Source organism: Camelus dromedarius, chromosome 27 (genome assembly GCF_036321535.1).
Source record: "Camelus dromedarius isolate mCamDro1 chromosome 27, mCamDro1.pat, whole genome shotgun sequence".
NCBI classification, from domain to species: Eukaryota; Metazoa; Chordata; class Mammalia; order Artiodactyla; family Camelidae; genus Camelus; species Camelus dromedarius.
Window position 1 is genome coordinate 23,259,673 of NC_087462.1, and position 26,763 is coordinate 23,286,435.

At 51.5% G+C, this 26,763-nt stretch overlaps 2 protein-coding genes across 7 annotated transcripts in view; both read right to left on the reverse strand.

Annotated features, from left to right (window-relative positions):
* Nucleotides 1-2: 2 nt before the first annotated feature.
* HK3 (hexokinase 3) lies at nt 3-17,390 on the reverse strand. 3 transcript variants are annotated; one of them, XM_064480122.1, is made up of 20 exons: nt 17,031-17,112; nt 13,879-14,238; nt 13,481-13,602; nt 9,604-9,766; nt 9,255-9,409; nt 9,050-9,169; nt 8,868-8,963; nt 7,966-8,065; nt 7,702-7,885; nt 7,070-7,225; nt 6,683-6,916; nt 6,066-6,361; nt 5,816-5,955; nt 5,614-5,733; nt 3,182-3,277; nt 2,910-3,009; nt 1,096-1,279; nt 824-979; nt 423-656; nt 3-336 (listed from the first exon to the last, which is right to left on the reverse strand). In XM_064480122.1, exons 3-20 carry the CDS (start codon nt 13,574-13,576, stop codon nt 192-194), a joined length of 2,775 nt encoding a protein of 924 aa, XP_064336192.1. In that variant the 5' UTR covers nt 13,577-13,602; nt 13,879-14,238; nt 17,031-17,112; the 3' UTR covers nt 3-191. The 3 variants fall into 3 exon arrangements, with proteins under 3 accessions (XP_064336192.1, XP_031293706.1, XP_064336193.1); XM_031437846.2 differs by lacking the exon at nt 13,879-14,238 and having other exon boundaries at nt 17,031-17,390; XM_064480123.1 differs by lacking the exons at nt 5,614-5,733; nt 13,879-14,238 and having other exon boundaries at nt 17,031-17,183.
* A 5,162-nt stretch (nt 17,391-22,552) lies between these two features.
* Nucleotides 22,553-26,763, reverse strand: part of UIMC1 (ubiquitin interaction motif containing 1) — a 94,328-nt gene continuing 90,117 nt past the window's right edge. For all 4 annotated transcript variants that reach the window (XM_064480125.1, XM_031437854.2, XM_064480124.1 and 1 more), the window contains 4 exons: nt 26,171-26,342; nt 24,589-24,652; nt 23,556-23,598; nt 22,553-23,032 (listed from right to left, as the gene is read on the reverse strand). In XM_064480125.1, the coding sequence (XP_064336195.1) occupies nt 22,822-23,032; nt 23,556-23,598; nt 24,589-24,652; nt 26,171-26,342 (490 nt within the window). In that variant the 3' untranslated portion in view covers nt 22,553-22,821. The remainder of the gene's footprint in view (nt 23,033-23,555; nt 23,599-24,588; nt 24,653-26,170; nt 26,343-26,763) is intronic.

Below are 26,763 nucleotides of genomic sequence, written 5' to 3' on the forward strand. Positions count from 1 at the left end.
CGTGAATGTAAATAAATTATATATATATATTCCTAACCCAAGTGCTACTTCTCTCGGGGAAAGCTAGGCGTCGAGGCTAATGGCCATAAAGGGTCACACATGGCTGTCCTGGAAGTCCTGGGTGTCAGCCTGGCTGGGGAACAGGTGGGGTCCCAGCCCTGGTCCAGCAAAGCTGGTTGCTAGAGACTTCTTCAGACATGGGTCATCTGGGCCAGGCGACAGGCAACAGCAGTGACCAGGGCAGCACCTTTGCCAGACCCATCCTCCGACTGCAGGAAAGTGACTGCACAGCGAGGAGCCAGCTCTTGCACCGTGGCTGCCACCAGACTGGAGAAGCTGTGAGGGAGAGAGATGAGGTGAGCCCAGGTCAGACAGGCCCCCTGTGGCCATGCCTCCCTGCCCAGTCTGGCACCCAGACTCACTGGGGGTGCATCTTGTAGAGGGTCCCATCCACCCCTACGGACACGGTCAGCTCTTCCAGGCCCCGGTTCTCACGGATCTTCTCCACCACGGCAGCCACACCTGCCCCACAAAGCTGGGCGGCCCGCTGGGACACGGCCTGACACACCTCCAGGACCATCAGGGCATCATCTGAGGTCAAGGGCAGCCCCAGAGCCTCCAGGATGGCTCGGACCTGCCTCAGGGCCAGGCTGTCACTGGGGACAGGAAGGAACAGAGCACAGAGAGGCAGGATCCTGCATTAGCTCCCCAGCCTCATGCCTTCTCCGCCCTCTAGGGTGGACCTCCCTCCAGCCAGCGTTCCGCCCACGTGGATAGATGAGGTCCTTTTGGAGGTGGAGGGAGGTAGTGCAGGGCTCAGCACCTTTCAATCTCAGAGAGAAACTTGGTCTTGAAGATGTCCCTGGTCTGAAGGCGCTGGGTCGGCTGGCCCCGGAAGAGAACTCCAAGGCTGGTCAAATGCAAGAGGACGTGGCGGACGATCTCCCCCAGGTACATGCCGCTGATCATCTTCTCAAACCTGCACGAAAGTGTGTGTGCACAGGGCAGGCGATCCCAGCCCTGTGCTGCCACCAGCCACCAGCCACATCACCAGTGCCAGCCATCAGCAGGCACCCCTCCTGGCCCAACCCACACCTCTGCTTGCCAGGATTGATGGATGCCTGGTCCACACTTGCATCAAAGTTGGTGCTGAGCATGCCGAGAGAACCATCATCCCCAAAGGCACCCCACTCCATGTTGATGCACATGTGGCCTGAGTCCCCGGCCACACTCGCCACATTCCGGAGCTCCTCCATGTAGCAGGCATTGGTGCCGGTTCCTGCAGAGAGGCCAGATGGCGTGGGAGCCATTTGCTGGTGCAGACACGATCTGTCTGAGCCCTTCCCACTGAGACGGCAAAATCTGGGCTCATTTCCTACCTCTCCATCTCTCCATGCTCATGACCTGTCCCAGGACCTGGTCCTCCTTCCTTTCTTATATCCCTTCTTCAGGCCCTGCCACCATCAAGCCCCCGGGCCTCCACTACCTCCCTTCTCAGCACCACCATCAGTGCACTTCCCCTGCTACCCCAGGGTGCTCCCAAAGTGCCCATCAGTCATGTCATCCCCCTGGGAGATGTGTGACAGCCCCAACTGTCACACAGGTGACAGGCCCAAGCCTTCCTGGACTGGCTTCCCAGGTCTTTAGTCAAATAGCAGGTGCTGGGCCAGGAACCAAGAACAGAAATGAGACATAAGGAGCCCCACGGTAGCCAGAGCTCGGGCAGTGTGCAGCAACTCCAATACTGCCTTTGTGTGCCCAGAGAGAAGCACAAAGAAGAGCACCATGAGATCTCCAAGCCCAGGGGAGTCTTCCTGCCTAGAAGGCCAGGAAAAGCTGCAGAGAGGAAGTGCTGTTTTGATTTGACCTTGAAGCCAAGAAACTTCCAGGCAGAGGGCATGCCCTGGGTATAGGCATTCCCTTCCTCTCCCCAACACACTCGGCTCTAAGCAGGCGGGCTCCTCATCTGCTCCACCTAGAATTCCTCCATCCAGCTTTTATTCACACAGCAATCTGGGCCCACCTCCCCCTGAGCACCTCCAGTGCTGAGGTCTCTCCGTTCAAGAAGCTCCCAGTCTCATGCGAGGCTGCCGCGTACCTCCTGCTCTAAGAGACTGATGTCTAAGGAGCTATGGGAGCCCTGCCCCCCGCCGCCCCCCCGCCTAGCCAAATCCCTTCTTTCAAGACTTCCTTTTCAAGTCTCACTCATGTGGGGGCCCCTTTCTTTCTGAATCAGCCTTTTCACCCTGGCGTTTAGTCAGATTCAACTCTCTCTGATGACCACTGCTTTTCTGGGCCCAGTCCCCACCAAGCAGTCAGTCCCAAGAAGGCAGGTATTTCCCCCTCCCTTATGTGTCTTCCTGACCCCTCATCCAGCCCCGAATCGGCCACAGGATAGGTGCTTAATAAAGACTACTCAAAGGACTGTCTCAGCTCACTCTCGGCACATCCCTCCTGCCACCCTCGCTGGGGTCCCACCCGGTTCCAAGCACTGAGTGTGCACCATGAGTCAGGGGTTGTGCTACACTTTGTCCCATCTCGTTTCACCCACAAAACCCCTTAAGACAGGCATCATTATTATCTCCATCTTGGACATAAGCCGAGGCTCTGGTGATTCGTCCAAGGTCATACAGGTGGGAACGGGCAGAGCGCATGTTCCCACCCAAATCTGTGTGACTCCAAAGCTCACGTCCGTCTAACAGATTGAGGTTCAGAGAGCTTAAATGACCATGAGTCAGCAGCTAGCTGGGCTAGACACCCAAGTTGCAGATTCCCGGTCCAACAGAGTGTTCCAGGGCCCTGCTGGGTCAGGTAGGAATGAGGCCAATCCCCAAGGACAGGGGAATGGTCCAACTTGGGGAATCAATAGGAGGCAGTGAATTAGCACAAACTAGCAGCGCCCTTCTCACCAACGATGAGGCCGACTTCGCAGCGCGGGTCCTCATAGCCACAGGACATCATGGTCCCCACCGTGTCATTGACAATGGCAACCACATTCAGCTCCGTTGCCTGTGCACAAAAGGATGCTGCCAGTTGCTGGGCAACGTGGTCGTCACAGCAACCGGGGCTGGACCCAGAGGTCTCTGCTAAAGAGCGCGCCCCCTGTCAGGAAGCGGGAGACCCTTTGCTCCCCTCAAGACCTGTTGCAGCCCCAAAACATCCCTGGAAGCAGACTCCTCACCTGTCTGCGTCTGATGGCTTCCCGCAGCAGGCACACGACGTCTTGACCCTCACAGTCAGATGCATTGAAACCCTTTGTCCAGGTCAGGAGGATGCCCTGGGATGGGACCAAGGGGAGGCAGGAAGCTAGAGGGCCCTTGGAATCTCACTGTGCCTCCCCAAAGCCTGCATCCCATTGGAAGGCAGTATGTGATTCCCTCCACAAGGAGGATCCTGTGCCACCTGGATAAGGCCTTTCCCTCTGTCCCCTCCCAAGTCCCCAGAGGCTTCCAGAGTAAAGAAACCTATTAATAACCTTTCAGCCTACATCTTCTATTTTTAGTGTCAAAATGCTCAGATGGTCTGAGGGTCTGGCCATTTTAAGACATCTGCCCAGAAGGACTGGCCCTTCATAATTGGATTAGAAATGAACAGAGCTGGTGAGATGAGTGCTGTGTGTGAGAAAGGAAAGGACAGAGCAGTCTCAGTGGTCCAAATGACAGCAGAGTCTGCTCTTCCAGAAAAAATGAGCAAGAGTTACGTGAGAGGAAGGAATTCTTGGAGTTGGGACAGAGCTGTGTCAATGGGAGGTTCACTCGCGTGTTCCAGATACAAGTGAAGAACGAACGGAAAAACCAGAATCCAGGCACCTGGGCAGGACAGGAGGGGACAAGGCAGTTTACTGTGAGAAGCGGACCTTAAATTGTGAACTTAGTGACAAGGGACTGGCTGGACTGCTCTTTTCTTACTGTGTTTCCTCTAAGGGAGGGGGCAGGGGGAACTATTCCACTGCTCTTGGGAGAAAATAACTGCTCTGCCCAAACCAGAAACATAGAGAGGAGGACTGGGGATCTCTGGGGCAGGAGGCTTTAGAAATATTAACTGACATTTCCTCCACGAATATTTCCTTTTATCCCTTTTTCCATGTAACCACAGCTGGAGTATTCTGTGCTCTTTGTCTCAAAAACAGAAACCAGATAGAGTGAGAGCAAGTGAGAGGGAGCCGGTTAGGGGGGCACCGGATCACGAGCAACAGCAAAGCTTCCCCACTCCCAGACAAGAGACAGGTGAGGCTGGGGGAAGTCAGAACCAGGCTCCAGATGGCTTCCCAAGAAGGGTGTCCTAGGCCCTCCACCCTGGACATGCCCCTGTTGGGGAGGGGAGGAAACCGAAGGGGTTTGGGTAATCTGAGAACAGTGGTGGCCTCTGCCATCCTTCCCCTCTGTGGAGAAGCTAAGGTGTCAAGGGAGGTGTTGAGACACAGAGAGGAAGAGACAGAGTCCAGACAGCTGGGCCTGGACAATTCCCCAATGTCGCAACTTGCATGCACATTCTATACAGCGAAGGAGGGGCCCCTACCTAATGAAGAGGCTCCCTGAATTGATTAAGTTTTCACCCCTGAAAAGAATGTGGGCTCAACATAGAAACTGAGTCCAGTCACAGAAAACTAATAGGATCATGTTTCCTGCATGCCTGATTTTGCACACAGAGTCCCACCTGCTTCTCCCACCTTACAAGGAATAGTCAAAAGGTGCCAGAATGCTCAGCCTGGAGGGAGGAGACCAGCAGAGAGACACCGCCAGATGCACGATGCGAAGGAAAGCAGAGCACAAAGGCCCGTGTCCGAGAGGGCAGAGTGGGAGCAGAGCGCGGATGAAAACCACAGCAAGGCTGGCGGGAGTGGAGGAGGCAGGGCTCTTCAGGGAGCACAGGTGTAGAAAGACCTGGTGGGCGCCTTCAGGGCCCGCGAGCGCCTCATCACAGCAGCTTTTCGGCACAAGTTGGGGGGCATTGGGGAGGAGACTCCTGGGAGCTTAGACGAGGCCTGGGAGGAGCCGTCTCCACGACAGGCCTTAGGGGTGTGTGTGGAGAGTCTGGCATCCCTGTTGAAGCACGCGGAGGTGAGTGCAGAGTGGGTACCGTGCCTAGACCTGTGCCTGCTGCTCCAACCCGAGCCAGGAGGGGCACCAGCCAGGCCGGGAGGGGGAGGGCAAAGAAACCAAGCAGTCACAAGCCTTTTCGAGAAAGAGAGCAAATGCTGCTCCCCGCAGGTTCCCTCAGCCAGGCCACAGGTGCTTCAAGGAGACAGGCAGTCTGTCCTCTGGTCAGCCCCGATCTCAGCCCGTGCTGCTCCCAAGTGCGCAGACCTAACCCTGGCTCCACCCTCCTGCCCAGTGGCAGCCCCCAGGCTTATTCATGTCTGTCTCCATCCCACACCTTTTCACGGCCCTGGATGCCGGGCCACTTCACCACACCCTGGCCACCTGGGCACACCACAGGGCCTGTACCCAGTCTGGGGAAACCGAGACTGGGTGCAGGCCCAGCCCAGCAGTGCCTTCGCCCACCCCTCTCACCAGCCCTGGAAGCCCTCTCCGGGCCTCCTGCCCACTCCACGAAGAGTGTGTTTGGTGGAAAGCCCTGGAGGATGGCTTCCCCCAGCCTTCCGTCTCTCACCTGGTCCAGGCCGAGCTGCCTGCATGGGAAGGAGAAGGTGAAACCCAGGGGGAGACTCTGCCCACTTAGGCCCTGCTTCTGCTGGAAGTCCACGATGCAGTCCACAATGTGGTCAAAGAGCTGAGGGGTGGGGCGAGTCAGGGAACAGGACACCTGGCCCTTCCCCCTACCCAGACATCAACCCCAGGCTGTGAGTGAGTACCTGCTGTCCAGAGCCCTGGGCCACACACTCCGGGATAGAGTAGATCTGGCTGGAGATCTGCACACCTCCCGTGGCCACACGCACCAGGAGGACCCGGAAGTTGGTGCCCCCCAGGTCCAGGGCCAGGAAGTCCCCACGTTCTATGGAGCAGAGGCCCTCAGTGCCAAGACAGAGCTGGTGGCCCTACCCTAGCATATGCTGTGACCGCAGGAGCCCGTGACCCAGCCCCACAGTCAGGCCAGGTCCCTACCGCTGCCATCAGGTGTGGCCCGGACGTAAGTGGGCAGCATGCGGAGGGAGGAGGCCTCTCCACGGAGCCCCCTGGCCATGGCCTCTCGCATCTGTGCCTGCACCGCTGCCAGCTGCTCACGGGTCAACCGGAATGGGGCCAGGGTCTCCTCCAGCAGGCGCCGGTGGGCAGCCAGGCGGGCAGCCACAGCAGTCACCATTGCCACGCCCCGGCCGCCCCCATCCACAGAGGGGATGAAGGAGACATCACATCTAGGGGCCAGGAGCATCACTGTCTCCTGCAGAATGCTGAGGAACCTGCACAGACACATGGCAAGTTCACCCTGGCTTGGTACCTGGACCGACCCCCACGGCTTGTTGAAGCCCTGGGCTCCCTCACTTCAAGCCAATTCAATTCTAAATCCATCTGTGCACCAACCATACATACAGTGCCCCCAGTGACCCCCTCCTCTGACCTCTTCTGGCCTCCCCTGACCCCCATCTGTCCTCACTCTGCTTGGGTGCCATTTGTACCCACTGCCTTGCACCCATGGTACCAGAGTGCCTTCCAGGTGTGTATCACAGACACACACACGTTCCTGCTATCTGCTCACACAAGGTCATTTGTATTCCCAATACCTGGGGTGTCGCTCAAACACTCGGCCTCCAGTGGCCACAGCAATCTGAAGTGTCTCCTGCTCGCGGCTGCGCTGGAGGCGGGAGAGGACGGCGGCCAGAGCAGCTGCACAGAGCTGGGCAGCCCGCGTGCACACAGCCGCACACACATGCCGCACGAGCTCAGTATCTGAGGCCCTTGGACGCAGGCCTAAGTCCTGCAGGATAGTGTGCACACGGGCTGCCCCAGCAGAGGGACTAGGGGGGACAGGGTGCTGCTTTGGGGCTCAAGTAGCCCAAAAGCTCCCTGCCCCCCACCAGAGCTCTACGGCTACTTCGGGGAGAGAGGATTCCGCCCCCCACCCCAAGCTGAGACTCCCTTTGTCGCAGCCCCTTGCCTCCCGCACTTACTCCTCCATCTCAGCCACATGTTCCGGGAGGATGCCACCTCTGCTTAGCAGAGCAGGGGAAGTGCAGCCACCGAAGAGGACCCCGCGCTGGGCCAGGTGAGCCAGCACCAGCCGCACCAGCTCACCCAGGTACAGTCCCCCAATCATCTTCTCAAACCTACAGGCAAGAAGTGTGGCTGGACAGAGACTTTCCTAAGCCCTCAGCCCACCTGGCCCCACTTCCAGGAACTCTCAAAGAGGGGTGATTTTCTTTGGGGCCCCTGACTGAAAGTTCCAGAAGCAAATGGCCTCCTAGGAGACAGGTGGCTGTTTACCCAGACTCCGCTGTCCTCTCTGGCTTAGGTTAGGTTCAAGGGGGTTCCTGGAGGGTGGCAGGACCGAAATTAGGGCAGGAGACATTTTGCTTGGCTACTCCCAACCCCTAACCCCTGTCGGAGCTGGCAGAGTCAGGAATAAGGGAGGGCCAAGGGTTGAAAACTCTGCATTCTAGAACCTTGAGCCATTCCTTCTTTGAGTCTGGCTGGGGCCCCCAGGATGCAACCCAGAGACCCCAGAGGCAAGCAAGAGGGTGGGGCCTAAGGGCTGGAGTACAGGGACAGTGGAGAGGGAAGGAACAAAGCAGTGACAGGCCACCTCTGGGCACCCGGATTCAGGGACTCGTGGTCCAGGGCGTGGTCAAAAGTGGTCAGCACTGGCCCCAGGGCCCCGTCATCACTGAAGGAGCCCCACTCAACGCTGATGCAGACGCGGCCCCGGTCCTCATCCAGCACAGCCACATGCCGGGCCTCCTCCATGTAACACGCATTGGTGCCAGTGTCTATAAGGGACAACACCATCAGGGCCTGCAGACCCGGCAGCCAGGTGCCCCACTCACCATCACAAATGCCCGTGGCTCACCTACAACCAGCCCGACTTCACAGGGCCCAGCCCCCGGCTCACAGCCCATCATGGTGCCCACTGCGTCATTCACCACGGCAACCACGTCAATGCTGTAGGCCTAGACAATGGAGAGGGCAGCGGCTGGGGCCTGGTTTTGAGCGACACGCCCAGAGCCCATGAAATGCGTGTTCTCATGGCCCACACATCCGTGTCACATATGCTCTAAGCCCTCCCACCCATCCCGCCCCTGCCTCTTGGCTCCTCGGCCCCTAACTCAGGCCCTGGAGGTCTCAGGGTTCCCAGCCTCAGCCATGACTTCCAGAACACCAGTACTCCCCACAGGATTATAGGCTGTGTTGTAGGCAACTTGCTCGCTTTCCCTGGTCCTTGCCTGGCTCCCCAAGCCTGCTCCTCTCAGCGCTGACTTCCAGCCACTCACACAGCAGATCCAGATCGGCCTTTCTCAGGCATCCAGACTTTTGCATGTTCCCTTCTATGAAATTAGACCTTCCTTCCCAGCCTCAGCTCATGCACCTGGCAACCTCTTCCTTCAAGTCTCCTCTCAAGTCGTGGTGAACCCTTCCCTGTTCTCCCAGAGTCATCAGAACCACCTTCTCAACAGGGACAACATTTTATTGGAATGCTTTCCCCACTAGACTGTGAGTTCCTTGAGGACAGGATCAAGTCTTTTCGTCTTTGTTTCCCTCCATGGTCCTGAACATTTATTTGACCTTTCTTAGCCTCAGTCTCCTTACCTATAAAATGAGAATGGTAGCAGCATTTACCCGAGGGTTAAACTGGATAAAGGATACAAACAGGAAAGGAAAGCAGGCCCCCCAGAAGCACAGCACAGTCTACATGTGCTGGGTCCAGGTCCAGGCCACATGGGCAGCCCTCCCAACGCCCCTGCCTCCACTCACCCCCTGCCTCTGGATAGCATCTCGCAGCAGCTGGACCACATCCTGACCTTCCACACCACTGCACCTAAAACCTTTGGTCCAGGAAATGAGTGTGCTCTGGGGGCAGAAAAGTCAGGTCAATCCTCCAACGGCCTTCATGGGGCTGCAGCCCACCCACTGTCCCTGCAACCACTCCACCTCACCTTGTCCAGGCCTGTCTGGTGACAAGGGAAGGAGAAGCTGAACCCAAGCTGCAGACCCTGATTGCCCACAGGGAACGCATCCAGGAACTCAGACAGGCAGCGGGCGGCAAAGTCAAAAAGCTGTGGGACCAGTGAGGGGCTTAGCTCTGCCCACTGGAGCTCAGGCTGCCCAGCAAAGCCCAAAGTCTGGGTAGTGAGCGCTCACCTGCTGACCAGGACCCACCATCACCTCTTGGGGGATCACAAACTCCCGGCTCTGGGGCTCCATCCTGTGCCCTTTAGTGCCCATCAGGGTCACCCATAGAACACGCAGTGAGGCTCCTATGGCCCCCAGCTCCAGCACCACGAAGTCTCCTTGCTCTGGGGGCAGGCAGGTAACAGAAAGGCATGAAGCTGATGAGACCAAGCTCTCTGCCTCCCAGAAATATTCCCAAGGCCCATAAAATCTCGTCAAGGGACCACAGAGATGGGGACAGGGATGAGGAGCTTCCCCCTCCCCCAGATCAGAGCCCTCTCTGCAGGCCTGGCCACTCGTCTCCGTCTATGCCACCCACCAGTGCCATGCGGGACAGACCCCACATATGTGGGCAGCATCCGGACAGTAGGGGCAGGGTTGGCCTGCCCGCTCAGCGCCTGCTCCATGGAGCCCAGGAGGCTGGCTTGGATCTGCCGCAGCTGTGCCCCTGTCACCTTGAACTGCCGCAGGCACTCCTGCACCTGAGGAGAAATAAGCCAACAGCTGAGTGGGAGCCCTGCTGGCCTAGCCAAGTCCCCCAACTCCAACCAGGACAGAGGCCAGCCTGGCCCGGCTCAGACCTCCCTTCCCCAGTCCAAACAAGCACCTCTCCCGCAGCTTCCCTAGGGGCTGGCCTGAGCCCTGCTTGAGCCCTCTGTGAGCCTTGCTGATCTCCCCCGCACCTGCTCATCCCCATTCCTCGCCTCTTCACACATCCTGGCTCTCTTGCTGCTCACAGCTTGCACCAGCTCCTACATCCTCAGAAGGCTTTGTTCTGGAGGGAAGACCCACCCCCTTCCTCCTGCTCCATTCCCTCATGGCTTCTCAGCTCCGTAGGTCCCCTGTCCCTTCCACTACTTTGAATTCAGGATTGGCAAGGCCTCTCCCTTGTCACCCCATGACTGATTTGCTCTGGCTTCCCAGAACCCAGGGCCGAGCTGCTCAGTGAATTATTGTTGGATGAGCAAATGAACGGACAAATGCATGGATGAACTTCAAGTTCAGGTGTGTCCCTCTCTCAGTCCAGTCAACTATGGAGCCTGAGCAAGCCCAGCCCAGGAGAGCTTGGGGGAGCCACACCATGGAGGACAGTCCTCCCACCAGTCAGCCATCCTTGCCATAGGCATTGAGTGAGCCCCTAATATGCACCCAGCACTACTCTAAGCACCATACCTGCACAACCAGCCAAGTCTGCTCCTGTGGAGCTGAGATTCCAGCTGGGGTGGAGGGGGAGGCAGGAAATAAGCACAGAAATATGTAATATGGCTCTGGGAGTAACGGAAGGGAGGAAAAGCAGAAATAGAAGTTCGGGGATGACCGGGGAGGGAGAAGTATTTTGGGATGTTGGTTGGGGAAGGTCTCCCTGCAGAGGTAACCTAAATGAAGGACGAGAACGAGCCATTTGAAGATCTGGGGGAAAAGCACAAAGGGATTTTCTTCAGAGCGGATGGATTTGGGGAAAGGCTGGGCCAGGGTTGGCTCAGAGTGAAGGGAGAAGGGGGCAGGCACGGAAAGCAGCAGATGGGACACCCCAGGTTCTTCTCCACCAGAAGCCTATTGTTGGGAAGCTTAAGAAAAGCTCCAAGATCTCATGTCTATGGGGAAATCTCCCCTGTTCAACCCTCTGGCCTATCCTTCAAAGAGGCCCCAGCAGCCTCCCTGGGTTCGTTGGAAGGTCCCACCCCGGACCCCATTCTCCCAGACTTAGCCTTTCCCAGGCCCCCACTGCCTGTCTCAAAGGAATTCCATTCCTATAACCCACTGTCCTACACTGGGCCCATATTTGTAATCACTCAGGCACCGAGATAACAAGGCAAGGAGAGCCAGGGAGGAGGGGCTGCCAACTGGGGGAGATGGGGGTGACTCAGTCCCACCCCTGCTTTAGGAAGAGGATGGGAAACAGACCCCTAAGGAGGCAAATGATCCTAAGTGGAGTGCCAGATGTTCCATTCCATATCCCCGTTACAGCAGGTGGCTCCCAGTAGCCATGCACGCTAGGAGGGGTTATTCCTATGTCACAAATGAGGAAACCGAGGCTCAGAGAGGGACAGTCATCTGCCTAATCCAAGCAGCTATTAAGGGCAGGGTGGGACCTGGAACCAGATCTGTCCGACTGCAAAGTTGTTTCCACATAAACGTGAAGCCTTACAAAAATTAGCAATTTCACCTGAAAGGAACCCAAAGCTCTGATGAGGGCTGCAGCAAAGAAACCCCACAGGACTTGGGATGAGAACATTTACATCTGAGATACTGCCTTGCCACTTCTTGGCTATGTGGCCCTGGGCAAGTTAAACTTCTTTTTGACATGATAATATCACCCCCTATGCAACACCAAGAGATAATAATACTCAAAAGGCCGCAGGGGCCAAGTCTTGTATCTCAGGGAGTGGCTGGCTTGCGGCAAGCACGCAGGAAGGATATGCTGATTGAGTGGCTGCTGTGGCTCAAGAATTAAAGGAGATAATGTATGTGAAAGGGTAGAGTGCTGTTCAGATGTGAGGGATACTTTATTATTGCTCAATGACAACCACAGAGGTATGGAGAAGTCAATGGCTAGAGCAGATCAATGTTCCTCCTTTTCATCCTGGGTGCAGTGAGAGGTGCATGAGGAGTGACTAGAAGGTGGCAGAAGCCTCAGGAAAGACAGGAGGACGACCCTGCTGTGTGGGTTGGTCTGGGCCCATCCCCTCACCTCTCTGAACAGGGTTTGTCCTCTGTCCACCAGAACAAAATCAGCACCCACTTCTCAGAACTGTTGTAAGGACCGAGAAGACAGCAGATGTGAAGGGGTGGGACTGTGGCTGGCCATGCTCAGTGGCCATGCTCAGTGTGGGCTTGCTCAGGGGAACGTGGGTCCCCTTTCCTCAGCGCACAAGTGCACTAGCAGCCTAGAGAGCCGGATTCCATGCCCCACCCTGGTGACAAAAACAGTCCTGCGGGAAAGGATCGGGCCGGGACTCAGACAGGTCTGGGCTCTGACCACTCGTGGTTAACTAACCTTCTCCTCAGATCATCGTGGGAAAGGGAGCTAAGGGTGAGGCCAACAGTGCTGAGGGCACAGGAAATCTGATGTTCCCGTGAAGTTCCCCCAAAGCCAAAGGGAATTGTCTTTAAATGGCAGGGGTGTTCAATGGAGCTAACAGGGTGGGTGTGGGACCCTCATGGGAGTCTCAGGAGGGAGGAAGCAAAGTGAGAGAGGAGATGGTGGCAGGCCCCAGAGCAAGCCCTGGCAGGGCCAGCCCCACGGCCCAGCCGTTGCTCCCTTCCGTGGCCCGGCTGGAGGCCGTGCACAGAGGACGCGTTTCCAGCAGGGTCTGGCGCAGGGGTTACACAAGTGTAAAGTGGAAGCACGACATGCAGCGGGGGCGATGCCCCCCCCCCCCGGTTTGGGCAACAAGCCAAGTCCAGCAGATGTCAGAATGGACTGGAAAGTAAAGAAACTGCAGGGAACAATCTGAGGACCCTTCCATGGATGCCTCCTTTGCGCAGGGTCCCCATTAGCTCCCTTAACCCTGCTGGGGGTGGAAGGATTAGACTTTATTTTCCGCCATTTCACTGATGAGGAAACAGAGATACGAAATGACTTACCCAAGTGTTTCCTGCTAAAGGGTGTGGTAGGCAAGGGCATCTAAATCTTGGTCAAGATAACAGAAAAAAAGAGAAACTCACCCTGAGGCACATGGACCTACTGCACAATAACCTCCAAGTTGAGTTCTGCACTAAAATCCTCTCTGCGTGCCTGACCACAGTGGCCGTGTTGTGGCGAGGGAGACGTGCGGGAGTGACTAGAGAAGTGGGGACGGGAAGGGCCTTAACCCAGCTTTCTGCCAGAAAACCCCAGGAGGGTCCTTTCTAGACTGAGACAACCCATCCTGGGCAGGACCGGTGCCTGTGTGGCAAGGCAGCAAAAAACATTTGGACCTGAAACACCTCGGCTCAAGCTCCTGCCATGCCTTAAACTCAAGGCATGACTCCTGCCTAAGCCCCCTCTTCCTCAGCTGTAAAATGAGGAGATAACCCCCACCTTGCAGTGGTGCGGAGCCTGGAAGATAAAGCTACTAGGTCAAATGTGAAAGACTCAGTAAGCTGGAAAGGGCTGCCTGGGTGGGAGCCCATGGCCCTACGGCACCTTCAGCAGCTCCTGCTCTTGACAGCCTTGAATAGGCATGAGAACGGGAACCCAGTGCTGAACTTACCAGCTCAGGGCTGTTTGAGGGGCAGGGCAAGGCTTCCTGGGGGCAGCCGGGAGCTCCATCCCCTTGCTGCAACCCTAGAGGCCCCACGGAGTCCATGTGGTTCCACGGTGTGGGGTGGCCACCTATGGGAGGAAAGGGATAGCCTGGGTGAACCGATACTCTGCAGGCAGGCTCCTGGAGGCCGTGATGCAGACCCTTAGCTTTCTCGCTTCTGAAGGGGACCAGGAAGATGTGGGCAGAGCTCAGGATCTCTGACATCAAAGACCCTTTAGTAAACAACCAGAAGGCCCTCATTTTCCAGAGCATGGACAAGAGAGCACGGGGAAGACTGATCTCTAATCCCAATGCCATTCATTCATCCTGTTGCTCACTCCCATTTACCAGTCCCTGATCCCTACCGTGCCAGATGCTGGGGTACAGACGAAGCAGACTGGGCCCCACCTCAGACACCTCACAGCTTTACCAGTGATCATAGTATGGTTGACACAGGCAGTGATAAGAGATGGACTTGCTGCTGCACTTGCGGGTTCGGGAATGTGCTAGAGGTTTGGAGCAAAGGGTGTGAGGTAAGGAGGAACCAAAGACCTCCTGGAGAAGCAGGCAGGCTGGCTTGGCACACTTATGCCAAGTTAAGGTGTGTGAATTTCATGCTGAAGAGAGATGTGGACAGGAGTGGATCTGTGCTTCAGAAAAGGTTTCAGTGGTGCCATGACTTTGGGCAAATCATTTATGACTTCTTTGCATTTCAGTTTCTTCATCTGCAAAAAGCAGGAGAAAATAATGCCTACTTTCACAAGGTTGTCATGAGAATTAAATGGAGCCACACCAAGGAAAATGCCTTGGGAACTGTAATGTGCAACACAAACATCTGGGTGGGTTTTGGAAAGTGAGGTGATGCTGGGCTGAAAGAACCCTGTGCTCAGCGTTGAGGACCCAGCTCCCCACGAAGGAACCATACCAGGCCTCTCAATCTCAGGCTTACGTTTTTTCATTTGCAAGATGGGGACACACATATGTCAAAGGGCTGTGTGGAGCAAATGAGATAATGAGAGCAAAGACCCTCGCTCAGAATGCGCCTTCAGATTTATGTAGCTGGTTCTGAACTGAAATTCTAGGAGCCTCAATTTCCTCTTCTGTAACAGGACAAAAGTTCAGTTGTGCAAATTAAGGAAGTTAATGGTTCTGAAAGTCCTCCGCACACTGTAAAGGACTGTAGAAATGTCAGGGATTTTGCTCACTCAAGCTAGAGGTGGTATTGCTGCTCCAGGAAATTCCCAGGAGAGCCTTAGATGATTCAGGTGCCCTTCAGGGGTGGAAGAAAAGGGAAATGCAGTCACAGGCCCAAGATGGGTGGAAGGCAACTGGCTACTGAATTATACCCCCTCTCCTCCTACTGCAGCAAAACTTTGAGAAAGTTACCTTCCCGCTTATGCAACCTCTCCCCACCTCCTACTCCCACCATGCCCATGAATTTGCCCTCCCCGTGGTCATCTGTGATCTCCTAGCTGCCCAATACTAGCCTTTTCCTCAGTCCCCACCCTTACTGCCCTCTCTCAGGCATGCAAAGCCATGCGTATTCTCTACACTGCAAAATTCTCGTCCCTTGGCTTTGAGAGTCAGTCTCTCCTGGGCCTCCTTCCTGAGTCTCTCACAGTCTTCATCAATAACTCCTCTCCTCTCCTCTTAAACAGTGGGGCCCCCAAGTTTCAGAAAATAGTTACCTTCTCCAAACTCCCTCTTAATCTCACTCATCCCCAAAGTTTGATTAAAACCTGTGCGAAGGCTCCCAAATCTACCCGTCCTGAGCCAAATCCCAAAGTCCTATGGTCTGTTAGCATCTCTGGATGCTGGAAAGGGCTCCTCAGACTCAATGGTCAAAGCCACGTTCATTTTCCTCCTTCACTTTTCCCCATGAAACTCTTTTCCTGGAGACATTCATGCTGCTTGTGCACATCCATGACCCTCAACGCCTCTGTGCAATCTGCTCTCAGGCTGAAAGAGCAGAGAGCGGGACGAGCCCTCCGGTGTGTCCCTCCTCCCGGTTCCCACAGCCCCTGCCCTGGGCCTTCCACTCATCTGATCGTTCCAACAGTCTCTTACTTGATACTCTGTTGTTTGTTGGTTTCGTGAGTAATACTTCAATCAAACAATACATATCCCACAAGAGATGTTTATGTTTGGTAGGAAACATCAGAGTTTATACGCCACCTTCCTGACACAAGCTCCGGGTATCACTTCCCCACTTCTCCGGCTGCCTTTTCGCCCAAAGGCAAAAAGACAAAAGACAAAGGACATGCATCTGTGGAGTTCAGAGCCAACACCCCCCATCCCATTGTCAGAATCCATTGATCACAAAGTGATCTTGAGAAGCCGGTCTGCACTGGAAGTTACTCTCTTTCATGCCTTTGGTTGAAAGATGAGATTCTGAAACTTTTTAAAAGACTATGACTGGGGGGAGGGTATAGCTCAGTGGTAGACTAAGTGCTCAGCATGTGAGAGGTCCTGGGTTCAATCCCTTCCTAATTAATACTCTTGCTCCCTTCTGTCCACCTTCCCATCCCACCAATGCCCAACACGTTACCAGAGTGACTGTGCAAAAATAGATTTTATCATGTCATTCCCCAGCTCCATCTCCACTAAGAAAGGAAGTAAACCTTCACATTGTGATAGCTCCTACTGCAGAAAAAAAAAAGTCCAAAATTCTTTATTGTGGCATTGCAGGCCCCTCACACTGTCCTCAACACACGCTTCCCCTCTTGCTACCCTCCTTCATACTCCAGCCACACTGACTATGAGCTTCGCCCTGCTGGCCAGCCTTTGCTCACAGCCTTCCCCGGAACTGTCATGTCTGAGTCATCACTGCTTCTTCAATGCCCAGCACAGGGCTTGGCGTATGTAGGGGTTATGGAGAGTTTTTTCTTATTCAGAGAACCAAGGAATCAGTTTCCGATAAATCTCCCCAATGTCACATAATACCTACACTCAGTTTCCAAATCTGTCAAACATATGTTCCATGTGTTACAGGTCTGCTTTGAGGATAAAATGGGGTAACCAAGGCAGTTACCTTTGAAAAGGGCCAAGGGCTGCTTATGTGGTGAGATTTCACTCTCCTTTCGAGGCCCTGCTGGCTCATTCACTCACTCACTCTCTTACTCATTCCCTCTTCTGTTCTGACATTTATTCAGCACTTCCAACATGCCAGAGACCGTGAAACTTCCCCAGGTAGCTCCAGTATTTATGTCTGTCTCTTCCAGCTGAGAATCCCTGTAGAGGGGGACCTGTCTCCCATATCACTAAATCCCCAGAATGCGGCCCAGGATCTATACATGTTTGAATAACTGTGGGCCTCTTGGCTTAATTCAGCTGAACCAGCTACACAGAACGAGCCTTCCTTCTGGAAGGTATCCCAGGGGCCTCTGCTGACGATGGGAACCACCTTTGAGGTCCAGCCAGCTTAGTCTTTCCAGGCTCAACTCATCTACGTTGGACTAAACAGGAGAGATGAGGGCGAGGGGCTGGACCTGAGGCAGGGATTAGATGAGGTTCTTACCTGGGAGAAGCAGCAGCTGGTCACTCTCTTCAGACCTGGGCTCTTCTCTAAATATAAGGCATCCCACTGACCTGGTTTGCACTCAAAACTGAAACTCACAAGTGATCTGAGTTATACTGTCCCCAAGCCCCACCCTCTTACTGGGCATCAGCTAATTCAGGAAGATGCACTTCCCTCTGAGTCTGCCCTAAGAGGAGGCCGGGTTAGGCAGGGCCGTGATGCAAACTTAAGCAAGATGACTGCAGGAAGTTGGGAGTTCTGAACTGGGTCAAGGACCCTGGGATATCTCCTCTGCAATGCTGGGAGCATTGTCCATTTTACAAACACTCAGTCTTGAGTTTTGAGATGATGGCTCACCCTTAGAAAGAAGGGAAGAGCCTAGCCTGAGAAATATGCAGTCCAATGGACAATTTCCCAAAATGCAGAAGGACTTACTAAATGAACAAGAGGTAGCATGGGAGCACAAGAGGAAAGGATTCACTCTGCCCTCAAGTGGGCAGGGAAAGCTGAGGAAGCTGAGCCCTGAAGGAAGGGTGACGGTATGCCGGCAGAGCGGTCCTTGACAAAGAAAAGAGCATGTAGAGAATCATGGAGCACAAGGCACCTTCATGGAATGGGTGGCGACCCCAAGGGGCCTCCAGAGGATACGTGTAGGGGAGACTATATGGCGGGAGGGGCAGCAGCCAGACTGCGGAGCCTGGCCTTTAGTCTGCAGGCCAAGGTTCGGGGGTAGGTTCACAACATGGGGCTTCTCTACCGGAAGGGGAAGAGGAGTCTCAGGCTGCAGTGGAACTGTTGGCCACCAAGCTGGTTTTCCCTGAACTAGTCTTCTTAGATGCACAGAACCTTGGGGTATCACTGCCCACTGCTGTGGTCTAAATATTTGTGTTGTCCTTCCCCATCTAATCCTTATGTTGAAAACCTAATGCCCAAGGTGACAGTGTTGAGAAGTGGGGTCCTTCAGCAGTGATCAGGTCACAAGAGCAGAGCCCTAATGAACGGCTCCAGAGTTCCCTTGCCTCTTCTGCCACATGGGAACACAAGTTGGCAGGCTGCAGCCTAGAAGAGAGACTTCATCTGACCATGCTGGCACCCCGACCATCCAGCCTCCAGAACAGTGAGAAACACGCTTCTGTTGTTTATAAGCCACTCAGTCTGTGGCATTTTTTTTTAAATAGCAGCCCAAATGGTCTGATACCCACCATGGTAGGAGACTAGACATACTTCACCAATTTCCATTTCAGGGAAATTGGTGAGCACTCTAAAACTTGAGGCTACCTCATCAGCAGTAACCCTACCATTAACCATAAACAGTACTTGGCCTCCACATGACACCAGGATTGAGACCAGGGACGATGGCTACTTTCAGTTTTGGCATGACTGGGTCTGGAAATATGCCAGGCATCAGCCCTGCTGCACAGTTCACTGGTTACCAATCAGGCATATAGGCTCTGAAAGGCAGGGAAGTTGGGAGTGGGGTGGGCAGGACAGAGTAGCCATCATCTACAGCATAGTGTCCTGCCTGGCCTGGGGCTCCTCTCTCTCAACTGTTCAGCTGGGAGATATTATGGAACTGAAAGGCCCCGCTGTGATTCATGCTGACAGTTTGCAGCCTCCTGAACAAGGGTGAGGATACCCTCCTGACAAGCAATGCTAGGTCTCTTCATCCATGTTTCTGAACTCCTGTGTCCAGTTCCCCAGGAGAATGGGTCCCGGCATCCTTGGCCATGTCAGGGAAGGTCTGGATCAGGGCCCGCTGAGGGAAGAGGTCTGTGAACCGCTATGACAGCCCTAACTGCAGCAGAGGCACAGCAGGGGTCAGCAGTTCTCCTCAGACACCTGATGGCCACTGACTAACAAGGGGAAGGACGAGTCCTGACCATGCTCCCCCTTGGCCCTCAGTGCCTATCTCCAGCTGTCCAGCAGGAACTACGGGACGGGGAGAGGTGCTCAGCTGGAGAAAAAGTGTGCTGTAGCCTGGTACTGTGGCTAGGTTGGGAGTCAGGCCCTCCCTGCTTGGAGCTGCTCACAAGTTTGCTTCTCACAGCTCACAGTGCCCCACAGCCAGGCATACAGGCCCTCAGGCCCCAGGAAGCGTCCCATCATTCCCTTTATGCCCTTCTACTCCGATGAGCCTTGTAGCTCCTTCTACACCCATCACACTGCTTCTTACTGTTAGGTTTTCGTTTGTGCTGATTTGTCTGGTATGGCTCCCCCTTTGTCCTCTCCAGTCTTTTCACCTAACTTTTCCTCATCCTTTAAATTATACCTCAGCCATCAATGCTGGGAGCCTTCCCTGACAAGCTCCTCCTGGCCCTGATACCAGCCCAGCAGTAGCAAAACTATTGATCCCATAGTGCCTTGATTTCCTTGTATCATAGCATTGACTACAAGTCTATTAAAGGCTTTATCTGCTTGTGTATTTGTTTTCCCCCACTATACTATGGCCCCCCAAGAAGCCCATATTCATCTTTGGAGCCCCAGGGCCTAGTTCTAGATCTAACATGAAATAGGTATCAGTTAATTTTCATTAAGTTGAAGAGCCCTCCCACAACCTCAATCGTGCAGGGCTTTTGAAACTGAAGAGTACATATTCCTGACTTCCTTGTACATACGGCATCAGCAGCAGCCATTCCACCTGGGGTTTACACACTCTTCCATCTTCTCACCGGTACTACCACCCACTTACTACCTGCCTTCCCCCACCCCAGTTCTCATCTGGGTTCCCCCAGAAGCAGACCTAATTTGAGTGCAAATAGTTTAACTGGGGAGCAATCCAGGCAGGGCTAGGATTAGGGTGACACACATGAGGAGCTGAGCTACAAAATGTAGAGAATCTCTCTTCAGTTCACACAAGTGCCAACCCTGCCCTTACATGAAACGCAAGAATGAGGGCCCCAGCCCTAATCCAGGAAGCACTATCAAGAGTTGGAAGCAAGACAGGAAGGGAAGGAAGCTAGCAGAGCATACATAAGTAAGTTGCTGCAGGGAGCTACTGAGGCTCACTCCCCCAGAGGAACTCTGGGAGGCAGGCGGAATGCACCCATCTGAGGTGAGAAAGTTGGGAATTTATCCTCCAACTCCTGCATTTCACTGGCTGAGGGCTGCCCCAGGGGACCTCATTCCCCTGCACTCCCAGTCTTTGCCACACAGAAGCCTAGAGAAGTGCTAAGGAGGGTCACAGGCTCTATTTCATACCCTGTATGATGGAACAGTGAAGTGTCCAGGGAAAATGGGCAAGGCACAGCCTCCACTAGAGGGCTGTTGCAAGAGTGAGATGAAATAACACCACCACAGTGCCTAACGCAGAAATCACCTTCCCCTTCCCAATTTATCACAATAGCTTGTGGAGTTCATGGCGCTTCCCACCTCTTCATGAGTTGGCAATAGCAGTGGAACAGCTGCTTCTCATCTTTCAAAAGCAGCAAAACAAAAACAAAAAAACCCCACAAAAACCCAAGGGCCCTAGGAGAGCTCTAAATACCCCAGCTTGCTGTGGAAGGCTGGGGCCTGGTAGAACTAAGGTAGTCGAATTGCCTCTTCTCACACCTGCACTTCACCTCTCTCTGGCTTTTCCACCTGCCACTGTAACACTATTTATGGCATACAAAACTAGCATCACATTGAGTAACAACTGCTGCCATTCACATGAGATAGACACTGTGCTTTTACACATTATCTTACTCCTTAGAACCCTGTAAGATTTTTCACATTTTATACACAAGGAAACCAGGTCTCAGAAAGGTTAACTTCTATCAGAAGTAGGGGTTCAGACTCAGGTTAACGGCATACTCTTTCCATTGACTTTGTCTCTTTACTGTCTCACTAAGGCCCCTCCCAAAGGCCAACTGGCATGGAGAGAATAAGGCAAATAAGCAGCCTTTGCCAAAGACAAAGTGGGGAGGGCCTGGGGAGACGGCTGTCTCCCCCAACTCCACATCAGCTAACAAATAAGCCTATCAGTCCTGGTCCTGCTGATCCACACCCTCCTCCAACAATTTGCCACTGACCAATGTTCTAAGGAGACTGCTCAATTTTAAGTTAAATAATTCACTTTCTAGAATCAGCCCTTTCCCTTTTCTTATCTTCAGGCAGAGAGATAAACATTCTATCCTCTGTTTACAGAGCTTAACCTCCAATAAACTGCCATTTAATGAGAGAGAAAACTTGTGAGAGTTAAGCTGATGGAACATAACTGATAAACTACTTTTCATTAGAAGGAAAACAGGAAAATAATCAATACTTGAGTCAAAATACAGCATTTTCTTTAGGACCGAAGAAGCAGGGCACTGTAGTCTCACTGCCATGGACAAAAAGTGGTTTTATTTGTTACTCTGAGCCTTTGCTTCCTCATCTGAAAATTAGGGAGGATAACTCCTACCTCATAGGGTTGCTGTAAGGATTAAATGAAGTACACACATTGCCTGAATCATAACAATTGCTCAAAAAAAAAAAACAAAAAAAACAGCAATTGTTCATGCGATGCTGGTCACAATGTCAGCATGATCCAGCACCAAGACATGAAGGAGCAGCACGAGCCTGCCATCCTGCCTTCTTCTAACTCAAAGAGCTTGTGTGCAAAGACATTAGGCAGGAAACAGCATGTTAAAGGCCTGTGCTGTGCCTTACATCTAGCTCTCTCTGAACTCCCTACTCTACACACACCTCACGTTTGTTTTACAACAAAGGAAAAGAAAACTTTGGACTTGGTAAACCAGAAGTTAGGAGAGTCTGAAAGGTGTTCTGTTTACTTTGTCCCAGGATCCTTTCCTGGTCGGCAGCCACCTCATACCACCTTCCACGACATCTTCAAATCAGCTTGGGCCAAAGCTAGCTTCCTTAACATCTTTGTTTGGTCATCTCCCCTCAGGTAGTTGCTTCTGCCATTCAATATGCTCTCATCTTTGGAGTATGCCTGTGCGCTGAGGAAAGACTACATCTCTGTACTGCACTGGAAGCTCCTGGGCGATGTGGTCAAGAATGAGCACCCTTCTACTAATGTACTGAACTAGAAGCTATTTCCTGTTGCTGCTATGCCCTCTGACAAGAGAACCAATCTCGGTTTTAGCAGATGAATATGCAAGGCATGCTCATTGGTTAATCCAGGAAGAAAAAATAATTCTATAGGAACTAACAACTGAGTGTTCACTTACCAATTCCTGACAAGAATGGTAGGACATATCCCTTAAAGGTCCTATGCTCTGCCTGAGAATTCTTAACTGGGTGAGGCAGCAAGATGAAATGACAGGTCACTGAGTGGTAGGGATAACAGAACAGAAGTAGAACTCAATGCCCTGTCATCTTCCAGAATGATGTCAGAAAAAGTCAAGGGAGTAACCACACAGTGTTCAGAATTGTGCACTATACTTTCAGTGAATACAGGTAGTGTGTCAAAGACCAGTAATGGAATTCATTCCGAAACATGTAATTTATGAGTCTGAGAACTAGCTCCAAAATTAAAATATCCCTCCCTCAAGCCCCACAACACAGAGACAAAAAGCAGCATCTCCATCTTACTGAAATAAGATTTCATACAAACATAGATAAATATATTTAAATTTTCTTTTAACTATAAGTTAATTCAAACAGACTGTTATAATAAAACAGAATACTATACACAGTTGTCTGTATAGCTCATAGAAAACATAAAAACCAGAATGCTGAGTGTGTGCTGGTGGTAAAAACTGCAGGGTCAGAACTTGCTCGACAATGAACTGGAGGCCACTAAGGCTTAATGAACTTGGCCCACCCCTATGGCTAATGGTTTTGTCAACCTTCAGACCCTAGAAATTTAGGATTTCCTCCTTTTTCCTCTGCCGGCTTTGGTCCGTGTCCGACTACCTGGCCGGACAGTAAGTTGCTTCTTGAAGTCCACTAAGCAATCTGTGGCTTCTGAAATAGAAACAAAAGACTTGATGGGAGACTCATTTAAGTCAAGATGTGCAAGGGAACTCTGCATTTCTTTGCTGCAGCCTGCCTCTTCTACCCCTGGTGAAGGCGCCCTAGAGAGAAGGAGAAAAAAATCAGAACGCAATACACACCTGCTAATAAGCACTGAGTATGTGTCACGCGTTGTACCAGCGGCTTTTACATATACTATCAGTTCACGTAATCTTTGGAATAATCCAGCCAGGTAAGTACTATCATTCCCCTTTCACAGATGAGGACATTGGGGAAACCATATACCCAAAGCCACACAGGCAGTGAGAAAATGAGGATTCAGACTCAAATTTCCAAGCTGTTTGAATTCTCAGTCTGAATACCAGGGCGGGGTAGGGACAGAAAGGCAGGGAGGAGTAAGACAGCTTTTCCTCTGCTTGTTTCAACACGAGAGTGAAGTGAGGGAGCTGTCCAATTCTTCGCCCAGGTTTACGGGGGTCACAGAGTTATATAGAGAGAGGTCACACGGTTGCACAGTTTTCTACTTTAATAGTTTAAATACCAAACTGTACACAGAACAGAGGACTGGGCCTCTGCTTTTCTAGAATGGCTGACAGTCACACTTAAGTGCACACTCCAATTTACCCGAAGGCTCCTGTTTCTGAAAACTTGGTCTTTATCTCTGCATCTGTGATGAGAGAAAAAGTAATAATGTTGTTAGTAGTGCTGTAATCATAACACTTCTCACCGGTAATATACTTTTAGGCACTGCTCTTCCTCAGGCTGACCCAGGTAGCTCACATCCCCAGTCCCCAGACCAACGGAATGGGAGCATTAGCCTCCAACAGGCTCAGCTGCTGAAGTACTGAGGTGAACCCTTGTGAATGAATAACCACTGAATAAACCTACTCCCAATCTGGACTCGAGGAACAAGGACTTGCCACGGGAAATCTGCTACCTGCAGAGATTCACAGCCTGCTGATCTAGAGGCAGCAGGCTATGCAGCTCAGAGATGCTGCCTTTTAGTCATCAGAAGGCACAACAGATTTGCTTGATGGGAATGAACTACTAGAACTAGATGATAAGCAAAAGTTCCTTTCCCTTGTACACCTAGTAAATTTTAACAACAGCAACTATTAACAACAACAACAGTAACAGTAGCAGCTAACATGTACTGAAAGCCTACTTAGGAGGCTGGTGTTACTAACTATGCAATGTTCTTAAACAGTCCACTCTTCCCCTTAAATATTAGGCACAGAGACAAGAGCTACTTCCTACACTCCCTCAGGAGCATAGGTTGAAACACTAAGCTAAAGGTAACATGAATGAAGCACAAAACATTCAGAGACGGTAGTACTGCCTGGTTTTCAATGCCTATTCCTTTAGAAGATAACTTGGGGCTTGTGCCATTCCCCTGTGATTTGGAAATGTTTTCTCCCTAGATCAATAGCCAGTCCAAATTTCAATGTTTATAAAGCCCAAAACAAAACACATGATGAACAGGGTATTTTCCCATCTTCCTTAGGGAGAGATGACCTAGACCAAGTCTCAAAGGCTGGCTAACTGGGTCAAATGTGCACCCAAATAACTCCAGCAAGAAGTTAGGGGAGTTGGTAGTGGTTATTCTTACTGGAAGGCCTTAGGCAGATGCCCAGAAAACTGGTGCTGGGATCCTCACCTGCAGCCTTGTACTCAGACTGTTCCAAGAGACTGAGGAGTCGGCCTTCACTGTGACCTTTTTCCTGTGACAGGAAAACAGATGAAAGCGTTACACCAAAGAGTCTAAAATACAGCTTCCTTAGCCCAGATCACACCTGTCTCCAGGAGAGAAGAGGTGTGGGGGCACAGCTGTAGGAAAGTCTTCTGCTTTCTAATAAATAAGGGTAAATAGTAAAAAAGCAAACTGTGATAAATAGAGTACATCTTTATGCCAAGAATATATCCAAGAATGGATACCAGAGTCAAGACAAATTATTCCACCAAGATCGTATTAGAGAACAGTAGCCTTTGACCTGTGAGAGATTTAAAATGGAAAACAAATTTCAAGGTAGCTTCTAGAGGCAGTGATGCCAGAGGATAAACTGGCTCTATGGTATAAGCACAAACCTGTAAGCTCCAATTCCAAATTATCATCTCAAAATCACCCCATTCCCACAGGGGCCCCTCTTCTTCTGTCATGACAGATAATGGCTTCTCCATCTCATGTGCAGTGACTGCTGTGTCAGGAAGCCTGGAACATGGGGTTGCTGCTTGATCTCTGATTTCTAAGCCAAGACTTGCTCTGCTTGATCTCTAATCACAAAGCCCAGAAAGCACATCCATCTTCCCAGTGACCAGGGACAGACCCTAAGACTGAGCACACAAGGTGTTCAACAGAGTTGATAGTGAGTATGTTCCTAACAATGGGGTATGACTGGATATCTTTTCTGGAAAGTAATTTGGCAGCATGTTACAAGAGATTTTTAAAATATTTAAATCCATTTCCCTAAGAGTTCCACTTCAGGAAATCTATTCTAAAGAAATAATCAGTGGTACAAAGACTGATTAATGTTTTAAACACAGCCTTATAATACAGCAGAAGTGGAAAGAATCTGAATGTCCAATAATATAAGAATAGTTAATTGCCTCTGTGTGATAGAAACATTAAGAGTATTTTAAAAAACAATTTAAAAATAAATTCAAGAAGGTACTTATGTTACAATGTTAAATGTATACAATATACACACATATGTGTATATATACACACACATATATGTACATATATATAGTATGGTGTCAACTACATTAACAATGCATAGAAAAAAAGATTGGAGAAAAATAGGCCAAAATACTAAAAGATGTTATCTTGAGTAGCTAAATTATGGGTGATAATTTCCCCCAATTCTTCATACTTCTTTTGAACTTCTCGTATTTTCTACGATGAGCATATATTACTTTTTAATTAAAAGAAAAAATAATTTTACAAAGTGCAAATCTTATTTCAAGATAAACAGAATAAAAGGAAGGAGGGGAGGGTATAGCTTAGTGGTAAAGCGCATGCTTAGCATGCACCAGGTCCTAGGTTCGATCGCCAGTACCTCCATTAAATTAAAAAATAATAATGATAATAAATAAAATAAATAAATATTACCTCCCCCCAAAAAAAATTGTTTTAAAATAAAAATAAAAGAATAAAGGAAGGAGAGAGGATAGAGAGAAAAAAAGCCCAGAACAGAACTGTGCAGAGTTAGGTAGCCTTTCCTAAAACACTCCACACATACCTTTGGGTTCCGCAGCCACTGTGGACGCTTCCTTCGCACAGCTGAGCATACTCTCCTACTCTCTTCAGGCTCATCTTCTTGATCACGTCTTGCAAGCTGGAGACAGGACTCTACATGACACTGGTACTCTCTGAACGGGACTAGGGATTTACAGAGATAACACTTCTCATTCCTAGCCAATCAGAAGAAAGGGAGAAAAAGCAGTTTTAAGATTTGCTTTTGCCTCTGGGCTCCTAGATACGTCTCAAATTGTGTTTTTATGTCTTCAAAGTTATTCTGTGGAGAAGACATGTCAACGAAAGTAGATTCGCTCAGCAGGAACACCAGTAAAACTAACCCAATGCCAATCAAAAGGACTGAGTGATTAGTGGTTTCCCCTGGCTGTTTCTCTGTACCCTGCTGTTGCAGCAGTGGGGTAATAATGAAACAGCTCTTCTAACTATTTCAAACAATGCTGATTGCTCTTCAGACATAAAATATTCTGTCAAACTCCTCAAATTAAGTGTAATCGTTTTTTCAAAGGGAAGTTAAAAACTCAGACAGAAAAGGGAACACCAAGACCATCAAATCAAAATGACATTTTCACCAGGGTG

Excerpts from the sequence above, each read along its gene's own strand:
- HK3 (XM_031437846.2), bottom strand. The coding sequence starts at position 13,576 with ATGGACTCCGTGGGGCCTCTAGGGTTGCAGCAAGGGGATGGAGCTCCC. Across the intron at positions 1,280-2,909 it reads CGAAGTCGGCCTCATCGTTG|GAACCGGCACCAATGCCTGC; the intron begins GTGAGAAGGGCG and ends GCCTCTCTGCAG. Across the intron at positions 337-422 it reads CTCTACAAGATGCACCCCCA|CTTCTCCAGTCTGGTGGCAG; the intron begins GTGAGTCTGGGT and ends TCTCCCTCACAG.